The sequence below is a fragment of the Haliaeetus albicilla genome, chromosome 21, assembly GCF_947461875.1.
Source record: "Haliaeetus albicilla chromosome 21, bHalAlb1.1, whole genome shotgun sequence".
In the NCBI taxonomy this organism is placed as follows: domain Eukaryota; kingdom Metazoa; phylum Chordata; class Aves; order Accipitriformes; family Accipitridae; genus Haliaeetus; species Haliaeetus albicilla.
The window spans coordinates 13323496-13347137 of NC_091503.1; the positions used below are offsets into that span (position 1 = coordinate 13323496).

The 23642-nt window shown below is 39.0% G+C and overlaps 1 protein-coding gene across 2 annotated transcripts in view; it reads left to right on the forward strand.

Annotated features, from left to right (window-relative positions):
* Window positions 1–23642, forward strand: part of GMDS (GDP-mannose 4,6-dehydratase) — a 428015-nt gene that overhangs the window by 52884 nt on the left and 351489 nt on the right. Inside the window, exons 2-4 of one of the 2 annotated variants that reach the window (XM_069808977.1) lie at window positions 13882–13898; window positions 15793–15837; window positions 20053–20140. In XM_069808977.1, coding sequence (XP_069665078.1) covers window positions 13882–13898; window positions 15793–15837; window positions 20053–20140 — 150 coding nt within the window. The remainder of the gene's footprint in view (window positions 1–13881; window positions 13899–15792; window positions 15838–20052; window positions 20141–23642) is intronic. The other variant, XM_069808976.1, reaches the window with a different exon arrangement.

Consider the following 23642-nt stretch of genomic DNA (forward strand, 5'->3'; position numbering starts at 1 on the left):
AGTTGGGGTGGGGGATGACAGACCTCTTTCTCCAACATCTGTTGTGTATTTTATATTTGCAGGTGTGAGAAGATATCTATAAAAGAGTAGCTTAGCTGATGTCATTCTTTGAAAATTATTTTTTTATTAAACTGAGTGTTAATTTACAACTAAACTTTGACTTGCACATTGTTTTTCTGTAATTTCAAACAGTGACTGAAAGATTGTTATATTGTGCCAAAACCAAAGGTGTCACATCAAGTAGTAACCAAACGTTTTCTGCTCTGGGGACATCAGTGAAGAATTGCTGTTTCTTATGATCTAGTGATACCTTTTCCAGCCTGGGCTCTACCACTGATGAAGGAAAGAAACTTAAAATAAAAAAGGAAGCAAACAACAACAACAACAAAAAAAAAAAAAAAAGGAAAAAAAAAAGAAAAAACCTCCCCAAACAGCAAAACAAACACTATTTGCGTGAGACGAAGGAAGATACAGCTGGTTGATTACCTGCAGGTGAATCATTGTGTTGGTGCATTATTCCATTAATCCTGAGTATAAAGATAGGAACAAACTGTGGAACAGTATGAAGGTGACTGGTTAAACTGGAATCTTGAAGGAAGTTTCTCTACTTTCAAAATGGAGTGGTGTGGCCTTCATGTGCATCTCAAATGAGAGCACCTATTTTTTTAATGCAGTGCATTATCTGGGAAGCATTTTAGGGGTCTGTGATCAGACGTGGGTTCTGAAGTCTGTCTTACTCTCCATGGTATGTGAGAGAATCTTTTGTCAAGTCCATTCAAGTTTTAAAATAGACTAATGACTTCAGATGTCTTGATGAAAGCCTTGCAGGAAGGTACTTGCAGCCTCTGCTACAGACCTGTTAAACTGTGCTGTGCTCTGCGTTTCCATCCCTGGATCTTGGTGATGTCCATGATACCCAAGGCTGTGTGCTCTGCCGTTCAGCTCCAAGTTGTGGTGTCGATATTTTTAATTCTAGTTTATTTCAGAGATGGAACCCTGTGTCTGTATAAATTCAACCTACCATGGTACTGAAGCATCCAGTGTTATGCTAGCATTGCGTTATACTTTGAAATACAAAGGAAAGATCTGATTACTTTATCTAAAAGTAATTTGTTCTGCTTGGAGTGTTAACCTGCTGTGACTAAGTTTTGATCTTTGTCTTTGGTCTGCCTGCCTAAGTCTGTCTCTAATTTGAGGGAATGTATTCCCTCTGAGCTAGAAATGGATAAACACATTTTAATTACCCTGGACTAAAATGCTTCTGGGGAAGTATGAAGTAATGTCCTTGTGTTAGCTAATATTGCTGGTAAGCATTGAAAAATTACTGGTCTTCAGTCTGAAGAATTGTATTTGTGCTACACCGTGTGGTTCCTAACTAGTTCATGGGGTTTGGGGATAAAAGCCTTTTTCTATGCTATTCAAAAATAAAGCGAAGTTCCCCTTCCTTTTTTCCTTCCATTAGTCTCTTTTTTCAGGTTGTGCTTTTCATGAGTATGAAGGCTAGTATCCTTCAGAGACCCCACCAATTTGTACCGTTTTGGAATACTGTAATGCTTAAAACTGTTCTCATTTTGTTTTAACAGCAACTGGGAAGGTTAAAATACTTTTCTTGCACTTGCATTGTTTGTTGAAATGAAATGATCATTCAAAGGCTAATAGTAATGTACAAGTCCCTGCTTCAAGCAAGTGGGAAGTTTCTTGATTGAAAGTTGCAGTGAATATTGAAAATGTGTTTAATGTAGTTATGTTGTGTAGAATTTTCTGTAGTAGAGATCATGTTTATGCCCCTGCAGTTCATGGATCAGTAAAAACTTGGTGGTTGTTCTAGAATTTGATAATTCTGAAGGATTCTTGAGCTGTTTTCTACCCTTCAGCAGATCCCATCTATGGGAGGCATAACTGAATTAAACCACCTTGGATCATTTTCTTTCCCCAAACAGGAAATGTGTAGCTGGGCTCATATAGCCTTTCTCTTATTAAAGCCCTGCAAAAAATTTCCATGGGTCTGAAGTTTTAAGAACAGAGTTCAGGATAGTTATATAAAAGAAAAGTTCATTTTAAACACATGCTGAACTTTCTCTTTACTTCTGTGTTGTCTTGTAAATTATGCAATATATGGAAAGTAAAATGAAACTGAATTGTTCATAACAATGTTCCCCATAATTCACTAAAGTATTACACCAATTTTTCTGTGAACACGAAATACATCAGTCTGAAGCTTGGAGATTTAGAACAATTCTAAGAATAAGGCATTCTTGTTCAGCATCTAGCATACTTCTCTATGTTCCCTCTCCCCTTTTGGTAATAACTTGTAGCATTTTTGTGTGTGATAAACTAGGCCCTTAAGTTTATTTTTACTGGCATAAGAAATGTAGCATGCAATGGCATATATAGCAGTAGACTTTTATATAAGTCTAGCTGGTTTATTTTAGTAAAGTATTCTCAATTCATAGGTATTGACAGTTTGTTCATAAGAGAGTTAAAAAGAAGCTTCTTCTCTTAAGAAATAATCATGAAAACCCTCCAGAAATGTTGCAATATTCCTGTATAGGCTTGAACTCCAGAGGGAGAAAAGAGGTGGGAGGATTGCTTTAGACAGCAAGATTAATTTTTTAGCCCAGTTATTGTGTATGGTGATATCAAGAGGAAATAATTTTGTAAGGAGAAGGCCAGAGAAAGAAGCGATGAGATGCAATAGAAGGTCTTGCCAGCTGTTCTACAATGTACGCAATGATTGCTGACAGCGAAGCTGAAGGTTTCTTTCTGAGCCTTTCAGTCGATTTAGTACTGCTCCCTGACTTGGTTACCCCATAGGTCTCTCTCTGTTTCCATGCTCTATCTATAAAATATTATTAGTGTCAGTAAAATCATCCATTAAAATTGTGAGTTAATTAAAAATGGTCCCACAAAACCCTGTCAAGGGTCAGTTAGCTGAATGAGCCACAGACAATGGATCCAATAGAGGCTGGTAAGGTTTATATTACCTTTACAGCCTCTCCATTTTTCGCTCAAGCTTTTCTTCTGGGCTTCAGCAAGCTTGTTCAATTCAGAATGTGTTGGTACAGCCACCATACTGTTTCCAGCAATATTAAAATCAGTTTGTTCGCCCCTGTTCTGTAAAAACACATTTGAGTGTGCCACTTATTAATATTTCTGCAATTAAAAAAAAACCAACTTCCCTCCTTTCCCCCTTCTAACAACAGGGTGAGTTTGCCTAAGAATTTCTACTGGGAAGCATGCTTATATATGCATTTTAATAATTTTTCCTTCCTGATACCTGTTTTCAGGACTGTTTGCATATGTTGCTATAGTATTTGAGGGTGTTTTATAAGCAATGTTATGCATAATCATTCATCTTATGCTTATGGCAAAAAAAAAAAAGGTTTAAAACCAAGTTTAAGTTGCTTGAGTGAGATCAAACACAAATCATGCCAGAGGCAAAAGTCAAGGCCCCCCAGGACTGTTCGTTGCACATTTTAAACTGGGAGGGTCCGTGCAACTAAATCTTTACCTCTTGTTACAACAACATCTTCAGAGCTTTCGTTCTTTTCGGGAGAATAACAAACATTGTGGAAACGACTTTGCAATTTGCACTTTAACTGCATGGCATCAGCAAGAGTAATTTGCTTTTCTCAGCCTTGCTATGCATTAAAAAAAGAAAGAAAGAAAGAGGATTCCTTTTAGTATCTTGCACTACTAGTCTAGCCAGTTGCATTGTAGGATGTGGTTTTGTTAGGATTTTCCTCAAGCTGTAAATAAACATAGGCAAAGTGAGGAGCTATCTTATAATGATGTTATTAACCTTGTTATTAACTCCTAAGACTTTAGTAAAGCATAAATACTTGGCGATAGAGAAGATTGTAAAATAGAGTGCGTAAGATACTGGTGTTCGGTTTGTTTTTCCAGTGGACATATGGGACTACCAGTCCCTGGGCTGCTTCTGGATTCCTGACCACCTTCCACAAAATGTCATTAGGACCATTGAGTTTCAACATGGTGAATTTCTCCCCATTTCTTGTGAAAAGTTAAATATAAATGAAGTGAGTGTTTACAAATTACTAGCTTTCATGAAAGGGGGAAGGAAGCAGCACGATGCTGTGGAATCATTCGGATTCTGCATCAATGAAGCATAAAACAACTGAGCTGTCAAGGGTATGGGGTGATCCAGTGAGGAACATAACTGCTTGTTTCTGTGTGCCCTTGAATGAAAATTGAATTGTCATAGATCAGAAATGCATTTGACCCCATGCATGAAATGTTTGTGCACAAATGATTCCTGATGTCTGGTTGTATGCACCTACTGGTTGTCAGCATGTTCACTAGTACAGAAACATTCACTAATACTCTTGAGACATTGTTCAGTGTATTTCCAGATGCCCTAAATAAATGCAAACAGTCCCTAAAGAGTAAGGATGCTTATCTAAAGGGTACCATGTAGTATAGTTTGATCAGGTCATAGGTCGTATAATCAGGTGCCTAAATAACAGTCCTATGCCTCTCCAAGCTTTCTAAATAACGGATAACCCTCAAGGGGAAGGATGGGAGGAAAAACGGATGATGCCCCTTCTGTTGGAATGAGGCAGAGGGAGAAGACAGATGGTTTGATGCCGACTAGCTTAGTTGATGCGGTGGTGAAGAACTCCTTAAGGGGTGCTCAAATTAGTTTTCCATGTGCGATGTAGTTCAGTATGGAAACTTCCTTTTTCTATCTACTTCGAGCATATTGTAGTGATTCAATGCATAAGCATTTAAGATTCATAAGGTGCAATTTCTTGACTTCTATCTGTTGCCCTTATTTGCTGGAGGTGTTGGCTCAGCCCAGGCAAAGGCCAGGTGGCAGGTGAACCTGCAAATAAGGCGCATGAAGACTATTCCAAATAGTCAGCTGCATGGTGGTGCTAATCTGTAATTCTTAATAGCATTAAAAGGAGGACCCGTGTACTTCATTTTAGGAACTCCTTATGTACACACATATCTGATAATCTTCTCCTAGGGGGCTTAGAGTATTGTTCAAAGAAAAGAGCTGTTCTGAGTCCCCACGTTTCTGAAAATGAGGCCCTCTTGCACTTTGCTGTTCATGTTTACATCTGATGTTTAACGAAACCAAAAGTTCTCTTCCTGTGCCTGCTATGGAAATTTTAAGTGTTTCTTAAGAAAGATAGGATGCCAGTGATGTTTGTAACAAAACCTGCATATTCTCTTCACATTTTGCCTTTTTGCAAAAAAGGCTGTGTTTGTTCAGTTGGTGTACCCTCATGTCCCTTGGCAATTAAATTAAAGAATTTATGAATTTTAAGCAAGTAACATTGTGATACTGTGTTGTTTGCCTTTGGTAGGTTGTTACTGATGTAACCAGGAATACATGTAGCTGAACGGTTTGCAAAGTAAGTGAGACAGGGAGGTTTCCGTAGTATTTCCTGTAGTTCCTAGGGTGCAAAGCAATTCAAACGAACTGCAAAGAAACCTTGAGATTAGAGGAAATTACTATGAATACAGACAAAAATGACTAAAATGTGTCCTATGTACTCAGTCTCTCCACAGCTTGTAAAGTCAGTTAAATTTAACGAGTTTCAGGTTTTGTGGAACAGCAAATGAAAGAAGTTAAAGTAAGAAATGTTTGTGACAAGCTCTTTAAAGTAATTTGTTTTGATGCTTCCTAAAGGCTCCTTTGTGAAAGTTTTGAATAGTTCCTCTGTTTTCAGAGATCTATGCAAACCTGCATAATTCATTGCAACAAAACTGATGTGGAAATATTTAAGCTATACAGTTGCTTTACCTTGATATGTCTCTGTCCTAATCTTTATTAGGAAGCCGTTCATGAAAGCTAGCTAGCTAGCTAAAGAATTCTTCTGATGACTGCACTTGAAGATGGTACAAGGGGTTATTGCTAACTCAAACTGCAGGTTATTTTTAATATTGTATGAATTGAAGGAACGGGTATTTTGCTGGTGGTTTTGTAGTAGCTGTCTATTCCGAATCCTGTTCCTGACAGATATGTGATTGCTCGCTTTCCCTTTCTAGTTTCCCCTTAGACAAGAACCTTGGCAATTAATGAAACTGGGTGGGTTTTTTTTCCCCTTTTGAAGCTGACAAGGGAAAGCTGTGAAGTTGGGTACACAAGGCATTGTATGGTATCTGTAAATATAAGGATGACCTTCTGCAACCTTCTCTGAAAAAACACTGCATCCTTTTGCTATCGCCTAGATAATCCTTATCCTGCTTGGCTTCTCGCCACCAGGAAGCTCAGTCCATGTGGCATCCCAGTGCTTGATTAGCAAGAGCGGCCACGTGGAACAGAGGTATCAGGGTCTAATGTACAATTTCAATCAATCTATACTTAAGTGTTCTGAACATGAGCGTGTTTATTATATAGTTAAACATCTTCACTAACTGTTGGTTTTGCTTACAGAGAAAGGTGGGTGCTGTCTGAATTAATAGTTCTGTTTGTTCAATCAGGTTTTACCACAGAGTCCATGTATTTAATTTATTTACAATTATACTATAGAACATACATTGTGTATTAAAAAAAAAAATAAATCCTAGACTGTAAAAAAAAAAAAAATCCCACTTTTGAAGCATATTTACTCTTGCTTAAAAATATCCAACCAAATGTGAGCTGCTTCTGGGCATAATAAAAACGTGTTGTAAAACATGGAATTCTGGCAAGTGTTATCTTTGGAAAAACTAGTTAAAAGCATTGTATTCAAATCTTTGTAGACTGTGTCTTTGACTTTTGCTAATTGTTTCTCTAGGGTTTTTTTTTGTGAGAACAATGTTTTGGAATGCATAGGAAGAACTTGTCTTAAGATTCCTATCATTTTTGTTTGTTTTTTTCAATGAATTGAAGTGTAGCTTTATGTATTTAGGACTCAAAATACATAACAATCTCCTGTTATGGGGAAGAAGAGCATGTGTGTAGAGTGAACATTTGGGAACAGCTCTGAAGAGCTCTCCTGTTATGTTTCTCTCCTGTTACTGTTTTTTCAGTTTCTCCTGAAGGAAAGATGATACAAATAGCCAAGTAAAGAGAGTCATTTAAAATGTAACATTTTGGTCCAAATATTGATATTCTTTCAGAAGAGTTTAGCTTTGGGATTTCTGTGGGATTTTTCTTGTTTATTTGTTTTGAAATGTCAATTGGATATTTCTTTTTCTATTCTACTGCATAAGTATCGGGAAGTTTATTGCTGTGATAGGGTTTTTTTTTTTTTTTAATTATTTTCATTGTATCTTATTGTATGCCTTCCTGGTGTAAAGAGAAATCTGAGCTCCCCGGAAAAGTGGAAGGTGTTGGGGGCCATCTTTTAAAGACCTCTGTTACTGTAAATTGGGAAGTGTAAGAACCTTGAAATAAAAAGGTGGGAATTGCATAAACAAGCAGAGTTTCTGAAAAATCTATCTGTGCTTCAGTAGGTGGCAGACCAGCAAAAACTGGGCTCTCACCATGCTGACTGGGAGAGGCAATACCTAAGAGAGTAATGATCAGTTGCAACACAAGCTGTCTTTTCCTAGAACTTGAAATGTCCAGGGAACAGAGTGGTTTCTCCCATGACTTGCAGACCATATCACTGCAGGAGCAGTGCCGCTCTTCCACCCCAGCAAATATTGCAAGACTGAGAGCTGTTAAAGCTCCGACATACCAATCAGGTATTCCTGACTGCATTTTCAAATTTCTAACCGTGCAAACATTTAAGAAAGTAAAAGTTGTCTCACTGTGCGTTACTTCTCTACTCCAATTGGAACATGCTTTCTTTCTGGTTTTATGTTTCTCTGTAAATAAGTCATATTTCAGACTAAATTGCTATTGCCATGTGTAAAGCTGAGTACAGAAGAATGAATTAAAACCTTTTTTCCCTGTAGACACTCATTTACGTCTCCTTCATTAGGCTTTGGTCTCACGCAAACAAGATAGCAAGTGCGATGTTTATTTTGGTTTCTCTTAAATAACTGACCTCGCACCCTGTTAGGAAACAATGTCTTGGGCTAAACTTAAAGTAACATAAACTCAGGCAGTGAGCAGCTGTAGTAGAAAGCCTGCTGAGCATCAGTGTGAGAAGCTGACGTTACAATGGTGAAAGGAGCTTTAACCTCAGCAGCTGTAGTAAGCTGCTGCAGCAAAAAAATAATAGATATTGTTCTGTCTGGGAGTGAGGTGGATCCATTATTTCTGGTAGGATGTGTGTTGAGCTATGGTCATAAATTCAGGTGGCTGCCCCAGTTACAGTAACAGCCATGTTACTGCTTTTGTTTTGGTTTTCCTCTGCAGGACGTTAAAGGTAAAGGTGGCATGCGAAGACTTCGTATTTTCCTCCTGTTGTCACTTCACAAAATTACTCATCTGTCTTAAACATAACAGACATTGTATCTCTTCCAAAACCATTTCTGGGCTTTATAGTTTATTACTGTGACAACTCTGAACTTTCAGATTTCGAGGTCAAAATTATTCTTTTGAGAGCGTGTCCTGCAGCTTAGTCCTGGCTTTCCCGGTGTCTTTGCTCTGTGCAACTAGGTTCTGTGCATTTGGGTTTCCACTGGGCAGTGTTTGGGGTTAGTTTGCATTTGTTGCAGATTGAGGGGTTTCCCCCTGAGTTGGCTGCAGCAGTGTTAGTCACCTAATGGGGCTGCTGGGTTAGTGTGAGTACTTGAGGACGGGCATGTCCAAAATGCTCGTAGCTGCTGATGACTGGAGCTGAGGTTACTATTTTGGAAAGGTGAAAGACCAGCTGATACCAGTAGCTTTCTGAAAGCAGGAGGAAATAGGGATGGGCAAAACAATCATCTTGTGGGTTTTAAAACTGTTACGGATTTCCCATTACAAACACTGTAAGTAGAGGTTTTAATTTTCTTGTGGACTGTTGTCCATATGATTTGCATTTCCATGTTTATAGACACATTCCTCCGATCCCTGTGGTTTCACTAGTGAGACAGAAAAATACAGCTAGGTTTCTCTCATTCAGAGTTCATAACTGGTTTGTTTTATATTAGTATACTGCAGACATTCATATTTGAAGAAAAAAGTAATGTATTATGGTTTATAAGATGCATTCAGAAAAAGCTTGTTCTTTAAAATCTACAAAAGGCTCTCTACTGATACTTTTCCTCTTTATAGAAATAGTTCTTTGGACACATCTGAAAACTAGTAGTTATTTTGAGTATCTGAATGTTTGAGCACACAGCCTGAGAGTTTAGGGGCATTACTTTAACTTTTTTCTAAAAAGCTATCAAGCATCTGACTGTTGTCATGGGGAAATTTGTGGTAAGTGTATTTGGAAATAACACATTAAGTGTCAGAGGTTCCTGCAATCAGGAAGAACCTTAATATACTCAGTTTGATGGTGTAACTTGTTTTTCCCAAGCTGAGATGTTGGGGGGTTTTGTGTGGTAGATGCAAGCTGTTTGATTATTGTGGAATATCATATGTATTTTAGACTGAAGACTTTATATTTTAAAATATCAACACTTTAAAAAAAATAGGAGCATTGCACTGACATACCTTAGTATTGGTAAGGTAACTTGTTGGCTTAAGTTAAGCCAGAACTCATAACTGATTGCTTCTCCTAATGGTAAGGAGCATGTTTAAATTACATGAGCTTGCTCTGTTCGTGTTGGCTGGTGCAGAGGTTTGTTCTTTAGAAGAAGTTCACAGCAGAATAGCTATAAATATTGATGATGTGAATAATATTGTTTTGGAGAAAGATAACTGGAGGGAGGAAGGAAGGAAGAAAACTTTGTTGCTGTTGTCCATAACTGCAGTTGCAGCTCTTAATATAACTTGAGTGTTTACCAGTGGAATAGTGTGTGAGGTCAGATGGAGCTCAGACTAGGAAATAACAGGGTGATTCACTTTTCCAAAGCAATTTTGCTTTTCTTTTACTTTTAAACAACTCTTAATTGAAAAAGAACAGAGTAATGCAATTAGAATGTTTTTGTTGTTGCTAGTGATAACTTTTCCTCCTGCTTAATTTTTTTGTTGTACTGCAGTTAATGCATTACAAAACCCCTTCAATTAAGTGGGGAATGTTTTAAAACAAAGATTTTTTTTTTTTAGCATTTATTGCTTTTTGACTTTTTCTTTGGACTGCAGAAACAAAAGGACACTTGTTTTCCTATTCTTACTTGGCCAGAATACAAATCAAAATAGCAAAATAACTACTGCATTTGGAGGGTGGCAGCTTTAATAAATCAGTTAAATACTTCAGAGTTCATAACTCTTCCTTTTTTCAGTGTGGAGAATTTTTTATGAACACTTTAATGCTTTACCTCGAGTATTGCCTTGAAGACTTAAGACAAAGTGCAGCACTGTTCTGTTTATAGTAGCTGCAAAAAATTACTTATTTCCTCTGTAAATCACTGGAAATGATTAGAAGTATGCATTTTTCAGCAAAAATAACATTAGACTGTATTAGTCTCTTGGATTTTTTTTTTTTGAAGGAAGGCTGTTTTGGAGTGCTACAAACAAATGAATAGTTGTTGTTATGGATTGTTATTAAAATCATTTAGTTGTTGCTTTAGAGTGGTGTGTGTTCCCTGCTCCAAAGGATCTGTCACCATACTCCAGTTTAATAAGTCACTGAAAGAGCATTAGTTTATAGCTATGCGAAAGTTTAAAATTTGATGAAGCAACAATTTATTGTGTAAGGCTACTAGTGGCACTGGTTCTGCATATTTTAATGGAAGTATTGATTATTCACTCAAACAAGGCTAAATGAAAATGGTGACAGTGCACTGTTGGTGATATTACTGCAGAAAGATCCCTTTAAGAAATAAAAACCATGTCCTACAGCTGAATGTGTGCCTCTTCTCTCCATGCACTGTCCCCCAAACAGATTAATTGAACCTATCAAAATTTAACTTCAGCAGAGCACAGCTATAGTTTCTAGTTCAAAAGGAATTTAGAACCGCTATGAATGACCTTGATAATTGACACCATCAATAGTTTGAACTTCTATGAACTCACCTTTGTACTGTTATTCCTACAGGCATGGCAATAGCTTTACTCAATTTTGAATTTTATAAGTATAACCAACTTTGGTCTTTCATGTGATAAGCGGAAACTTAGGGCACTTTTTTCCCAAAGGAATAATGAAGTCTGAAAACTTGGTATTCGTGACACACAGAAGTACAGAGCAGATCTATAAGCATGTAGCAAATGGACAGATATGTCATCATACACCCCCATCGTAGAAATATGAAAAAACCCACCACCTCCCTCAAACAGTGCATCTGACAGTGGGTGTGTTGCATTATGTTCTCTGGCTTTATTGCTAATCCATTTGCAAATAGGTGGGCACAAGGAGGATGGGCGATGGCACAGTAGTCGGGCTCTCTTCCCTGCTGTGTTATCCGGTGAAGTGGTGCTTCTTGAGCGACCGTGTCTCTTGTGGCTGGGAGTCAGGTTTGGGAGACAGGTTGATATTAGCAGCTCTGTTGTTTCAGAAAGCAGAGAGCTGGGCTGTTGGTGAACAGTTTCTTAGGGATCTCTTTAGGGATTTCTCACAATCCTTTGCATGGCTTTGGGATTTCCTAACATTGCATGTTTGCAGGGAATGTAATTCTTTCCACCATACTGCGGGGTTGTTTCTTCTCAAATGTTTATACTACCCCCCTACAATGGGAGCCCTTTCTCTTCCACGTTACGGTCATAATACACTTGCATCACTTGTGTTTAGGTTTTTAATTCCTTTTCCCTCCCTCTGAAAAGCATTCCATATACTTCTCCTGGAGTTCTAGGAATAATAATAAAAAGAACCCTATTCCTCTTCCTCTTGGTCTCTTTTTCCTTGTTTCTTCATCCTTCTAGTGCTTTCTTCCACTCATCTTTATTAGCAGAGAGGAGCTGTGGGGAAGAGGGAGTCTCCTTGTCTAGATTACGAACACTCAGGTAGGACATAATCTAGTTCTTGAATCCAGGAGCTTTGCAGAAGGATGTTGGTTGGAACTGGCCATATCAAGGGAGGAGGATTAATGTGTTTTGCATTTGGGGTTGCTTTTACAGCCTTCTCTGAATGTGCCAATATAAATCCAAAACTAATCCACTGCAAACAGAATTTCCCTGTGTAGAACAGTGCAAAATAAAGGAGATTTGGATTGTTAAACAGGCTATTTAATTCCACTTGTTTTCAGTTTTCTGTATAAATGATCCTATTTGCTCATGGATCAAGTCAAACTTGATACTTTTTTTTTATTCTAGATGTTTGTGGCAAAGCACTGTCCAGCTCTTGTTTATGTCTCAATTTCTTCAGTCCGCTGGAAGAGGTTTTCTTTGATAGTGTGTCAAAGCTTATTGAAGTTCTTGACATTAACTACTATATTAAATATAAAATATTGCATCCTAAAGTTGTCTTACTCTAGTTTATGTGAGTGTTTTCTTTTGTCTGGGAATTTTACAGACATGTTGTAAGGCAGCTGCAGTTGGAAACCTGCTGCTGTGTGTTGGAAGACAGCTGAAGTATTATTCTTTGTGTGTGCTTTCAAACTACTATTTGGCTGAAGACAGTGTAGTGATTCTTCAAGTCTGATATGTCAGAGTGTGCTGACGAGGAACTGTTTTTAACAGAGGTGGTTTATTTAATCAGTCTTGTTAAGCTGTTTTGACCATTCAAGCTGGTCTGACGTATCTGTGCAGGGCCAAGTCTCATTGCAATCCTACTTAAAGGCAGTTTGTAGGCTATTTTCTTTGAAGACTGATGTTTTGGCCACAGACAAAGGGATGTAATTCTGTCTTCTGAGGTTTTGTTGATTTGTTACAAGGCGAACAGTAATAGCTGGGTACTTTACATTAGCAAAAGTAAGCTCTCAAATGTGACAACACTTCTAAAGTAGAATAGCGTATTGCCAATTGGAGGGAACACAGTAACCAAGCACTCTAAGCTCTATAGACCGTTGTTTTTTCACCTTGCTTTTGTGGTTGATTTTGGGGGAGTAGAGTACCCATAGCTACCTCAATGATCAGATTGGGCTCTGGCTGTACTAATGCCTTGCTGGTTGCATGTGCTCACTGCCCCTGGGGCTGGTATTGGGTTTTTTCAGCGTTAAGGAGGACATGATTTAGACCAATAGTCTCAGGGTAAAACACTCAGCGAAATAGGATGAAGGTGACTACAAGCATTTCTTACAAAAGGGAAGACCCTTCCCCCCAGTCCTCAACTTCATGGATCAGACCAAGTCATGCACTTCATCCTGGTCCATTCCTGCTCAGATGCAAACCAGGAATGGATATGGTTGGCAGCACGTGGCTTAAGTAAAGCAAAATCTGTTAACCCTAACAAAAATTGAGATTTGTTGCTAAACACCTAGTTCCTCTAATATTCCTTTCCTGGTTTAATGAATCCTGAATCTCGAATGCTCTGTTTGTAGTATAAATGGAAATCAATAGCTTTGATAATAAAATTTATATGCATAATGCAGTCCCCTATGGATAAAGGTTTGCCTAACTTAATAGAGCTTACTCAATATTAGTTACTCCTTGACCTCATTAGGAAAAGATGGAAACTGTACTATCCTTACAAGCTGCAAACTCTTTGACACTTTGATCGCTGTTCTGATTGCTGTTAGCATTGACAGCTGCTGTACTGAAAAAAGGGAGGGCAACGTGAAACCTGGGGGCTGTGTGCGATACGGTATCGCAGCACAGGACAGCATGAATCCGCATTGTGTGCGATTACCGGACAGTAAATCAGCTGTGCTGTGCTGGAGCCAGAAACCAGTAGCTTTCACACTTGCTGCCTGTTTCCCACTCATTGTAAAGCCCTGCCCTATCACTTGATAGACCTGGAAAGGAAGCGCAGAGGAAGCGAGTGCCACTGCTGGTTCAAAATGTTCCAGGGTGACTGGAAAGTTTGAGCAACGGCCTGGGTGAGAAGAACAAGACCTTATTGACAGGGTTCAATCCTAGTCAAGTCTGTTTCCCATCAACTTCCTAAGTAATCACAGCCTTTCTTTTTTCATCTCCTTTGCACTCTCTGGGTCTCCCACTTTCATCTCCTTTTCATTTTATATATTTATTTATTTTAGCGGACTGAGCAACCAAGTATAATCGGGAAGTTTTCTTCCCTCTGATCGACCTCTAGTAAATTCTGGAGGAATTACTAATGAAAAAGATGACAACTACATTAAAGGTAGTTGTCATCCCCGCCTTTGTCCCAAGCTTCTCCAGAGTTTCCATTGCATATTCTTTTAACTTCTCCTTTTGATAAGGTCTTGTTCTTTTCATTTGGTGTACAGAAATACATACTGTTCCAGTGATGCCATGGCACACATAGTTTGTCATGTTCCAGATCAACCAGTGTCACAGACTGGTGGCTGTTGGGTTATGGCACTGTAAAGTTATGTGAACACACAGATATACATGTAGTGGAAGAAGTATGTAAGCTGAGACTTTTCCGTGGTTTCAAGGTCTTCTAGACTGTGTAAGACTTTATGAAACATTTATACCATAAAGCCACTCGCTTTTTGTAATGCTGCAGTTTTAACCGTAGAGCAACATGCCCCTTCTACACTGCACCATGCCATTCTGCATCATTTTGCCATCAATGTAGTAAGCAGTCTCCACTGGCAGTCCTGCTGCTCTAGGGCCTTCTAGTGCATCTCACATTTCTTATTTCGGTATGTTATTCTCCTTAAGCTGTCTGTGAGATAAGAAAAGTTCATTTAAACTGAGGTGAGGTTTTTCTCTGGAGAAACATGCTTTTAAAAAGAGGATGAAAGAGATGTCTGTTTAATTTTGCACTTACATGTCTCTGGCCATGATCACAGCAGAGCAGATCTACATAACAGAATTTAAGCATGTAAGCATAGGTGGCATCTCATGCTTTTATAGTCTTTATGTAGCAAGTCAATTGACTCTGGTGGAATACTCTCCCATATTAAAGGAACAACCAGTTCAAAAAATCAGTGAAAAGATGCAGATTCTTTGGGCATGGGTAATATTCACTGAATTGGTTAGCGAGCATTCTTCTGGAGGGGTAAACTTTGCTGGGTTTGTGATGGTGTGTACACATTTATAAGGATAATATGACTTGCTGTATTTGGTAATCCTGGCAATGGTGATGCCAGGAAAATTATCTTATTTCAGGAAAACATGCGCTAGCATGTGTTTTTAAGTATTTGCTTTTTGGGAGTTTAATAATTTGTTTGACAAGGACTTAAAAGGAAGGAAAAAAAAAAAAAAAAAGAAAAAACCCTCCAAACCAAAACAACCCAAACTCTCAACCCTCAATCTATAAAATGTGAAAATGGCTTTTATTCAGTAGTATAAATACAGGGCGTTCTAGGGATATTTTTGAAAACTCAGGCAGGCAGAATTATTGCTGCCTTCAGAAAGCTGGTGGAAGCAGCATGTGTGCAAGGGAGACACGAGTGTGACACAGTGCTACAGAGGCACATTAGTTTTCAGAGTATGCCAAGCTTGCACCAATTTTTCTAGAATGTTTTTCCTTCTCTATCTCCAAAATAGTTAAAAATTCAATAACTGTGGTTAGGATATTTTGGAAAGATGTCCCTAGGCACTTTATAATGGAACTTGGGAAGAGATTCAAGAGACAGAAGTTCTCAACCAGCATTTGTAAGCAACTTATCTTAAAATATACTGCTTCTTAATCTAAAATTAACCAAAAAGCATCTATAGTATTTTTGGGTCAGTGTATAAATCTGGAGGAATCAAACTATATGCTTGTTACCCGGTCAACTCAGTGCAAATTTTTTTTTTCTTCCCTTTTTTGAGACCTTAACCAGTCTAAATCTCCCAGGCCCATTCACTGTTTCTGACATTTTCCTATATCTTACTCTTCCCAGGATGGATCGTACTTGGCTGAATTCCTGCTGGAAAAAGGCTACGAGGTGAGTGACACGGTGACCGGCTGCGGGTTGATGGAGTCGTTTGGATGCTGCAGCTCCAGCTTCCTCTGCTTCTGTCCTTCTCTGTGTATGTTTTCCACTCCAGCCCTAGATAACAAATCAAAACTCCGGAGAGGAATGTGCAACATGGCCTGTAATCATGCCAGCTTATTGTACTATTTATCATCTAATGTCCACTGGTGGATTCCCTCTTCTCCTCAGGGTATAGCTGCTTTGCATGTTTCCCGCCAACTCAGATAAGCAGCAACCTGTGTGAGCCAAAACTGTAAGGAATTAGGGAATAATTTATGATGCAATGTACCACATAAAGGAATAAGAATCTCTTGTTTGTTCTCTTTCTCCCTCTCTCTCCACACTAGAGGCCCTTTTATTTTGGCAGTTATATTTCAGCAATGAAACCCTTGCATTTTGCTTTCTCTGTTTAAAAAGAAAAAAAAAAATCAACCCAAACCCCAAAATACACTGTTAGTGTTATTTTCCACTCCTTCTCTTGGATTAATTATAGTCTTGCTTAGCACATAATTTTAATTTACCTTTTCCTTAAGATAAAGGGAGTCTGATTCCTTACTTCTTGCTGCAAAATTTTCCCTGACAAAATCGTCTCTTTTGTGGCCCAGCAAACCAACAATCACATTATTATGATATGATTTGATGGCTTTGAACTGTTGTGGGCATATATGTGAGAACGTTTGCCTTCTCAGTCATGACAGATGCTTCCAAAATGTATAATAGAAGGAAATGGGTGGTCGGATTAATATCCCCACAATGTAGTATTTTCTGGGTTTTTAGTAAAAGCTAATGCTCATTCTAATATTGGATTTTATTACTTCTGTTGTAATACAGCTTCATAGCTTAGTGAGAAGTCTCTTCTCGGCCAGCCAGTCTGTGCTTTCCATGCTTTTGCATGTGGTTAATCTTGCCTTGCTTGCTCCATTCTTTCTCCTGTTTTGTTGATTGATCTGCTTATTGGTGTTGGTTTTTCAGTGTTGTAAATCAATTATTTTTACTATTTCTTCATTCCATTTGGGGAAGAGACATAATCATTGTGGTTGCTTCTGCCACTTTAAAGGCAAAAACACATGCTCTCTCCTAGTCCACAATGAAATTGGGAACTGTGAACGGCAGCTAAAATGAAATATAACCCTTCCACAATAGAAAAGTTACAATAATTGGGTAGAGGGTTTTTTCTTCTGTTCCTCAACTCTCCATCAATTTGTTGGAATTCTTTTCTGTGTTCCCAGTTAGACCTCTGTTCCTGAATACCTGAACACAAGAGTACATGTGATAACTGATTGCCTCCCTAAGATGGCTCGTTTGACCTTTTTTTTAATTTGAATCTATTTAAAGGTCAAGCCCTATTGAGAAAAATCCACTGATCTTACATTCTTAACTAGATTAACCAGTTTGCACACATTTTGGCTTGTCACAAAGTTCTCATTTCACCTGTCCCATGCAGACAAAGGTACCTTTCATCAGGTTTTTTTACAGTAATATTGCTGTCATGGATTAAGCATTTGGCAGGTTTTCTTTCTCTTGTATGTGCATACCAGAAAAAGGAGTGGGAGAAAAAAGAGAAAAGGAGAAAAAAAAAAGCTGGGTTTGTATGTTTTCTTGTTATCGCTGGATGCAACAGGCTTTCTGGATTTGTGTGTTTGCTGAAACTTTTTGAAGTCCTGGGGTGATTGCATTTAGCACATCTCATTGGTCAAATGTTGGTATCACAGTCATTCAGCTGACACAAAGCTCTTGCAAGCACAATCTTTCATCAGGCTTTGAGCTGGCAAGATTTGACTTATTGGTCAATCATTTGCTTGAACTTGAATTTCAGCATGACTTAATTCAGAGAGACATAATTGAGAGCTCAAGCAGTCTCTCATCAGGACTTTAAGCCAAAATATTTAATTTTTCTAGAAGAGTTGTAGAGTGTTTCAGTTAGCGTCCTTTAGAACAATTTGATGCTTTAAAATTGTGAAGTCTGTTTTTTACCTCGCAAAACAGGTGTTCATTTGAGTACTCAAAATATTTCCAGCATCTTTTGCGAAAATGAAGTTATTATGGGAGTGTTGCTTTTTGAAAGTGTTACTCTGTAAACATTATGTCCCTATAAATTATCCACACAGCCTATAAATAATTATTTTGATAGGGCTTTTAACTGCATAACTTTGAAAATCTATCTTCATAAATTCATTACTTGATGGAAATTTCTTTTGGGGGCCATGTTTCTCAGCTCCCCATTGATCCTCAACATGCAAATATTTTACTCGGTTCTGGAAAGTTAGCGTTTGAATTGTAGAACAAGGTACGTTGTGAGCTTTTTGTGTGGCTGGGCACACAAGATTTTATGCAAGGAAACTGGCATCATAGATTTGACTTGCAAGTTGTAAAGATGAAGCTTGTTCAGCTCTTATTAGAGATCTTGCCACCAAAATGTTACTGTTAAAGCAGCAAACTGGTCTCACTCTGCGGTTGTGTATACCTTTTTACTCAGTTAAGTTTCAGACTTAAGATGGAATAAAAAGTGTTTTCTGTGTCAATAACCATAGCTTGTGTTATGTGTAAAACAAAAATCCCCAAATAAAACAAAACCAAAACCCCAAACACTGCCTGTTCCTGCTGGTATATTCTCGCAGGTACAAGTTAACATGAAATGAGAGACTAAAGCGATGGCCCAACCCAACCAAGTGTAGGACTCATCAAAAAGGGATCATTTTCAGAAATATAGGTCAGGGAGATGTGGAGGACAGTCAGATGCTGAAGCTTGATTCACTTGTGCAAGCACAACTCCTGCAGCTGGTAACCTAAACTAACATGAATTTTGGCAGCAGGCATGGAGCTATCTTGCATAAGGAGGAAATGGGATCAGTGGTTGAACAATTTCTCTAATGTATTAGAGACAAACGGGCTTTTCTTTAATGTTAGTCAGTGTCCTGGTTTCAGCTGGGATGTAGTTAACTGTCTTCCTAGTAGCTGGTACAGTGCTATGTTCTGAGTTCAGTATGCGAAGAATGTTGATAACACTGATGTTTTCAGTTGTTGCTCAGTAGTGTTTAGGCTATAGTCAAGGATTTTTCAGCTTCTCATGCCCAGCCAGGGCACCTGACCCAAACTGGCCAACGGTGTATTCCATACCATGGGACGTCCCATCTAGTTTAGGAACTGGGAAGTGGGGGGGGCAGGGATTCGCCGCTCGGGGACTGGCTGGGTGTCGGTCGGCGGGTGGTGAGCAATTGCCCTGCGCATCATTTGTACATTCCAATCCTTTTATTACTACTGTTGTCATTTTATTAGTGTTATCATTATCATTATTAGTTTCTTCTTTTCTGTTCTATTAAATCGTTCTTATCTCAACCCAGGAGTTTTACTTCTTTTCCTGATTTTCTCCCCCATCCCACTGGATGGGGGGGGAGTAAGTGAGCAGCTGCGTGGTGCTTAGCTGCTGGCTGGGGTTAAACCACGACAGTCAGAACCAATGGGGTTTTTTTTCACTGACTTATTTATCGTGGCTGGTTAAAGGAAATTCCCAACCTGCGTTTCAGCCTTAGGCTTGCCTACGTGTCTCGTAACCCACCGGAGAACACTGACTCATGAGGTCCACAAAACAGCACTGACTGTTCTGGCTCTTTTTCCAACACCCTGGGAAGTGAATAACAGCTGTTTTCTAAAATATATTTGGGCCTTGCAGCTGCTGCCCTTTCCTTCCCCTTGTCTTTTTCTTCCCTTCTTTCCTCTCTGCTCCCTTTCTCCTTTCCCTAGCCCCATTTGTTGCTGCTGCTTTTCCCATGCCCATCATCTCTGGCTCCAGAAAGACTTCTCTGCAACCTGGGAGAAGTGGTTATCTTGGAATTCACATATTGCTTCTCCAGCTCCAGTAACATTGGCAAGTCGCACTCGGAGATGGTGCTCTAGGGCAATTCAGTGTGTTTTCTGTACTGTGTGTGATGCTTGGGTTGCTAGTGGTGTCACCAAGGGAGAAGGTGAAACCACTCGAGGGTACTGAAATAAATGACAGCGTCAGAGCTCATCTCCAAGTATTTTGTTACCATTTGGATAACTGTCTGCCTTTAGGAATAGAGACAAACTCTGATTACCTGATGTAAGGCTTAGGCTCCCGTATATGAAAAGAGTGATGATGATGATGAACATTTTCTCTTAATGTTTACCACTTTCCTTTTGTATTTTTCATTGTTCAATCCCCAGGTGCATGGCATCGTTCGTCGGTCTAGTTCTTTTAATACAGGCCGGATTGAACATCTCTATAAGAACCCACAGGCTCACATTGAAGGAAGTAAGACTTTGTTTTTATATTTAAGTTTGGTTTTTTTAGTCTGTGGTGTGCGTTTGGTGGAGAAAGGTCCCCAGGAGTAGGAAGGGAATCCCAGTTTCCTCTACCTAAATGTTGTTAACAAGTAATTATTTTTTAAGCTGTGCTTGACATAAGGTTGGTTATTTAAAACAAAAAACCAAACAAAATTCCTTGATAGCTAAGCTTCTCTTTTCTCTGTTTGTGTTAGCTAGCTGCTCTATCTCAGAAAGAAAAGTGACAATTTTTCTCTGATAAAAATGTGACATAAAGTATAGATATTCTTGTGTCTGTGAGTTACCAAGAGGGGCCAGGAAGGCAATTTCTGCTGTGTAGAAATGCTGACACAGTTCACACATAGCTAGGCAGCAGCAATTAGAAAATGGCTGGGCCTGCAAAAAGCTATGAGAGGTTGAAAACACTGAGATATCAGAATAGTAAAATGGGTTTTTTAGAGGCAGTTATCTTAAGCACTCCACTTCTGTTTCCTCATGAGCTTCTTAGTGCCTGATGGAGGTGAAGGTTTGGGGACAGCCTGTATGACAGCATGAATAAGACATGATCAATTCTTACTGATGACAGGAAGAATGAATCTTTGGACCTTCTGAATTTCTACACCCAAGGAAACGATTACCTGTTTTTCCTGAAGGAAAGGCATTGCTCTTGGAAATTTGCTGACAATTTACTGTATTCTCTGTTACCGTTGATAATTTGGAAAGCTGAAATTATTACCTTTAGTGTACACTTTGCAAAAACTGTTTGAGTATTTTACCTTAAAGAAGGTTAACTAGTCACTTAATGAGAAGAAGCTCAAATGTTGGATGGCTCCAGTTCAGCAAAGGGATTGAGCATTTTAACAAGCATATAGTTCTCTATGCTATGCATATTTTGTAGAGTTGTGCAGACTGATACTGTCCTAAATAGTCCAATTTAAGGTATTGTTAACACTAAATATCTCCATGCTGTAAATAAATCTCATGTCTTTTGAAGTCTGCTTCCCACCATGGTTAAACAGAGCCTGTTTTTATGGAATTGTAATATATAATGCAACTTTTAGATTTCACTTGATCTTTGCTTGTAATTTTTAAAAAATATTTAATTTCTGACATGACTTCAGTGGTATTTGCTGTGAATAGTTGCTATTTACTGTACATTGCTCCTTAAAATATCTGACAAAGAAGGATAAAATTGAATAAAATATCTTCATGGAGAATACTGAAACCTGTGCTTCCGTCAAGGACAACGTAAGAACTGTGTTTCCTATGACTTACGTTCATGGCTCACAAGGTAAAATCAAGCAAAAAAATCAAATGGTAACCTGTGCATTGTGAGGACCACCTTGTGAATATGAAAAGTGATTTGAGAAGACAATGTAGATTGTGATAAATATGTATATGCACATTTAAGGAAAGGGATGGAAGAAAGGAAAAAGAAAGCAGACCTTAAAGTTTTTCCCCACTTATCTTATTTTCCTTTAACTGAGGAATGCAGCCATATGAATGGGAGGAGGAGGAGGAATTGGACTTGGAATCTCAGGAAAGGCTGCTCCATGGAAACTGTTTGGAAACAATGGGTTTCCAGGCAGTACTGGAGGAAGCAAAGAAGCAATAGTTGTTGATGTGAGCAAACCCTAATTTTGTCTTTGCCCAATGTGTTCTTCCCATGAGTAATTGATTACATGTTGCAAGATGATGATCTTCATAGACAGTGAACCTCTTTATACAAAAAAAATTAGGGAGAACAAGAAGGAAAACAAGGTGTTTCCTGAAGTGAGCCCTCCAGCTGTTGCTTGCTAAGGAGGTTTTTAGATTGGATAATACTACCAAACCCCAAAGGTTTTGGCACTTGATCTGTGTTTATAAATCTTTGCACCAAATAAACCTCATTGCTAGTAACTCTTTCCACTTAGCCTATTAATCCTGAAAGACCTCTTTTTCATGGGTCAGAAAATGAACAAAGCCTCATGCTCTGCTTCCCTTAAAAAAACCAAAAAAACCCCCCAAAAAACCAAAAACCCCACCCCAAAAACCAACCAAACAAAAAAAACCCAAAAACCCCCCAAAAAACAAAACAAAACCAAAAAAAACCATTTGGACAAGAAGCTTTGAAGACTTGATGGTAGACCAAAATGGGCATTCCCCTTCGAGAGCTTTAAATCTAAGGTAATGGTGGGAGGGTATCTCTGATGCTTGGCTCAGCCCAGCTGGCAGCCCACCTTCCCCTGGGAAGCTCTGAGACTGCCCTCTGGCCTGGGGATGGTGGCAGAACTGGATGTCTTTGGTGTAGGAAGAGGGAGCCTGGCTGTGGCACCTCTCTCCTGCCGAGCTGCTGCTTAGGCTGGAAAGGAACCGGTTGTTCTTTCACACCCTAAGGCTTCTACAGAGCTGCTGCTGCTCCCTGGGCCTCCTCTTGTACCAGTGTCCTCTGCTCCATCCTCTCCAAAAGGCTGGTTCACCTGGCAGGGAGATTTCGTTTAACTTCCAGCCAAGGTAAGCAGAGGAAGAAGAGGGCTGCCCGGTGCCTAGGGGAAGCTTTCCTTTCTGGTACAGAAAGGGTAGTGCATTTGGGTTCTTCCCTGCTCCCATCAGTCCACAGAGTTGTCCTGAAAAATGTGGTAATTGCCATCAGAGAAATTGGTTAGGTGGTGCTTGCTCTTGGTCTCTGTTCAGTGTTGTAAGAAAAATGTCACAGTTGTTCAGGTGGTCTGGGCTCCGACAGTTTTGAGGATTGCAGGTGAACACTGATATGCAGATAGAACTATCCTATAACCATTTGGGATCTTGTGCATGCTCTGGCCCACAGGCAGAACTGGTTTCATGTATTGAATTTCATTTGGGAAGCAGAAGAGTTGCATTCCGTACAAGTGGAAATGTGGTGGTGGTCCAGCACAGCCTGTATAGAACTGGTGGCAGGAATGAAGGCAGCCCACACCACGGATAATTGATGTCTGTGCACAAGAAGCGTCATAACCTGCTTGCCAGCCGTCATATTTAATGACAGCTATCTCTTCCTTTTAAAAAAAGTTGCATTACCATTCCCTTACCTCTTAGCTATAGCTTCAGCTGGGTCTTGAAGTCTCTTCAGAACTGTCCTTCTCAAGCAATGTGGATGTAAAAGCAGATTTCAAGAATATACTGTGACCTGCTGGGCTGTATCACTTTATCAACCTGAAAAGCCTCAAGTACCTGTTAAATAGGAATGTGCAAAGCTGAACACCTGAGAACTGCATGATTTGTTTACTTCTTTGCTGCCTTAAACTGTTAAAACAAACAAACAAACCATAACCCCCCCCGAACCAGCTTAAATAAAAACAAAATTTGCATATCTCTACAGCATTTAAAAAAAAAAATGTACTGTGGATTCATATGGTAGTCTTTTGTAATAAACTTTTGTATTTCTTGGTTTCAGGATTAAAAAAAAGGAAAAAAAAAATCACGTTGATTATATCCGTAGATGATATAGCCCCCAAAAAGTGGTGGCTGTTATC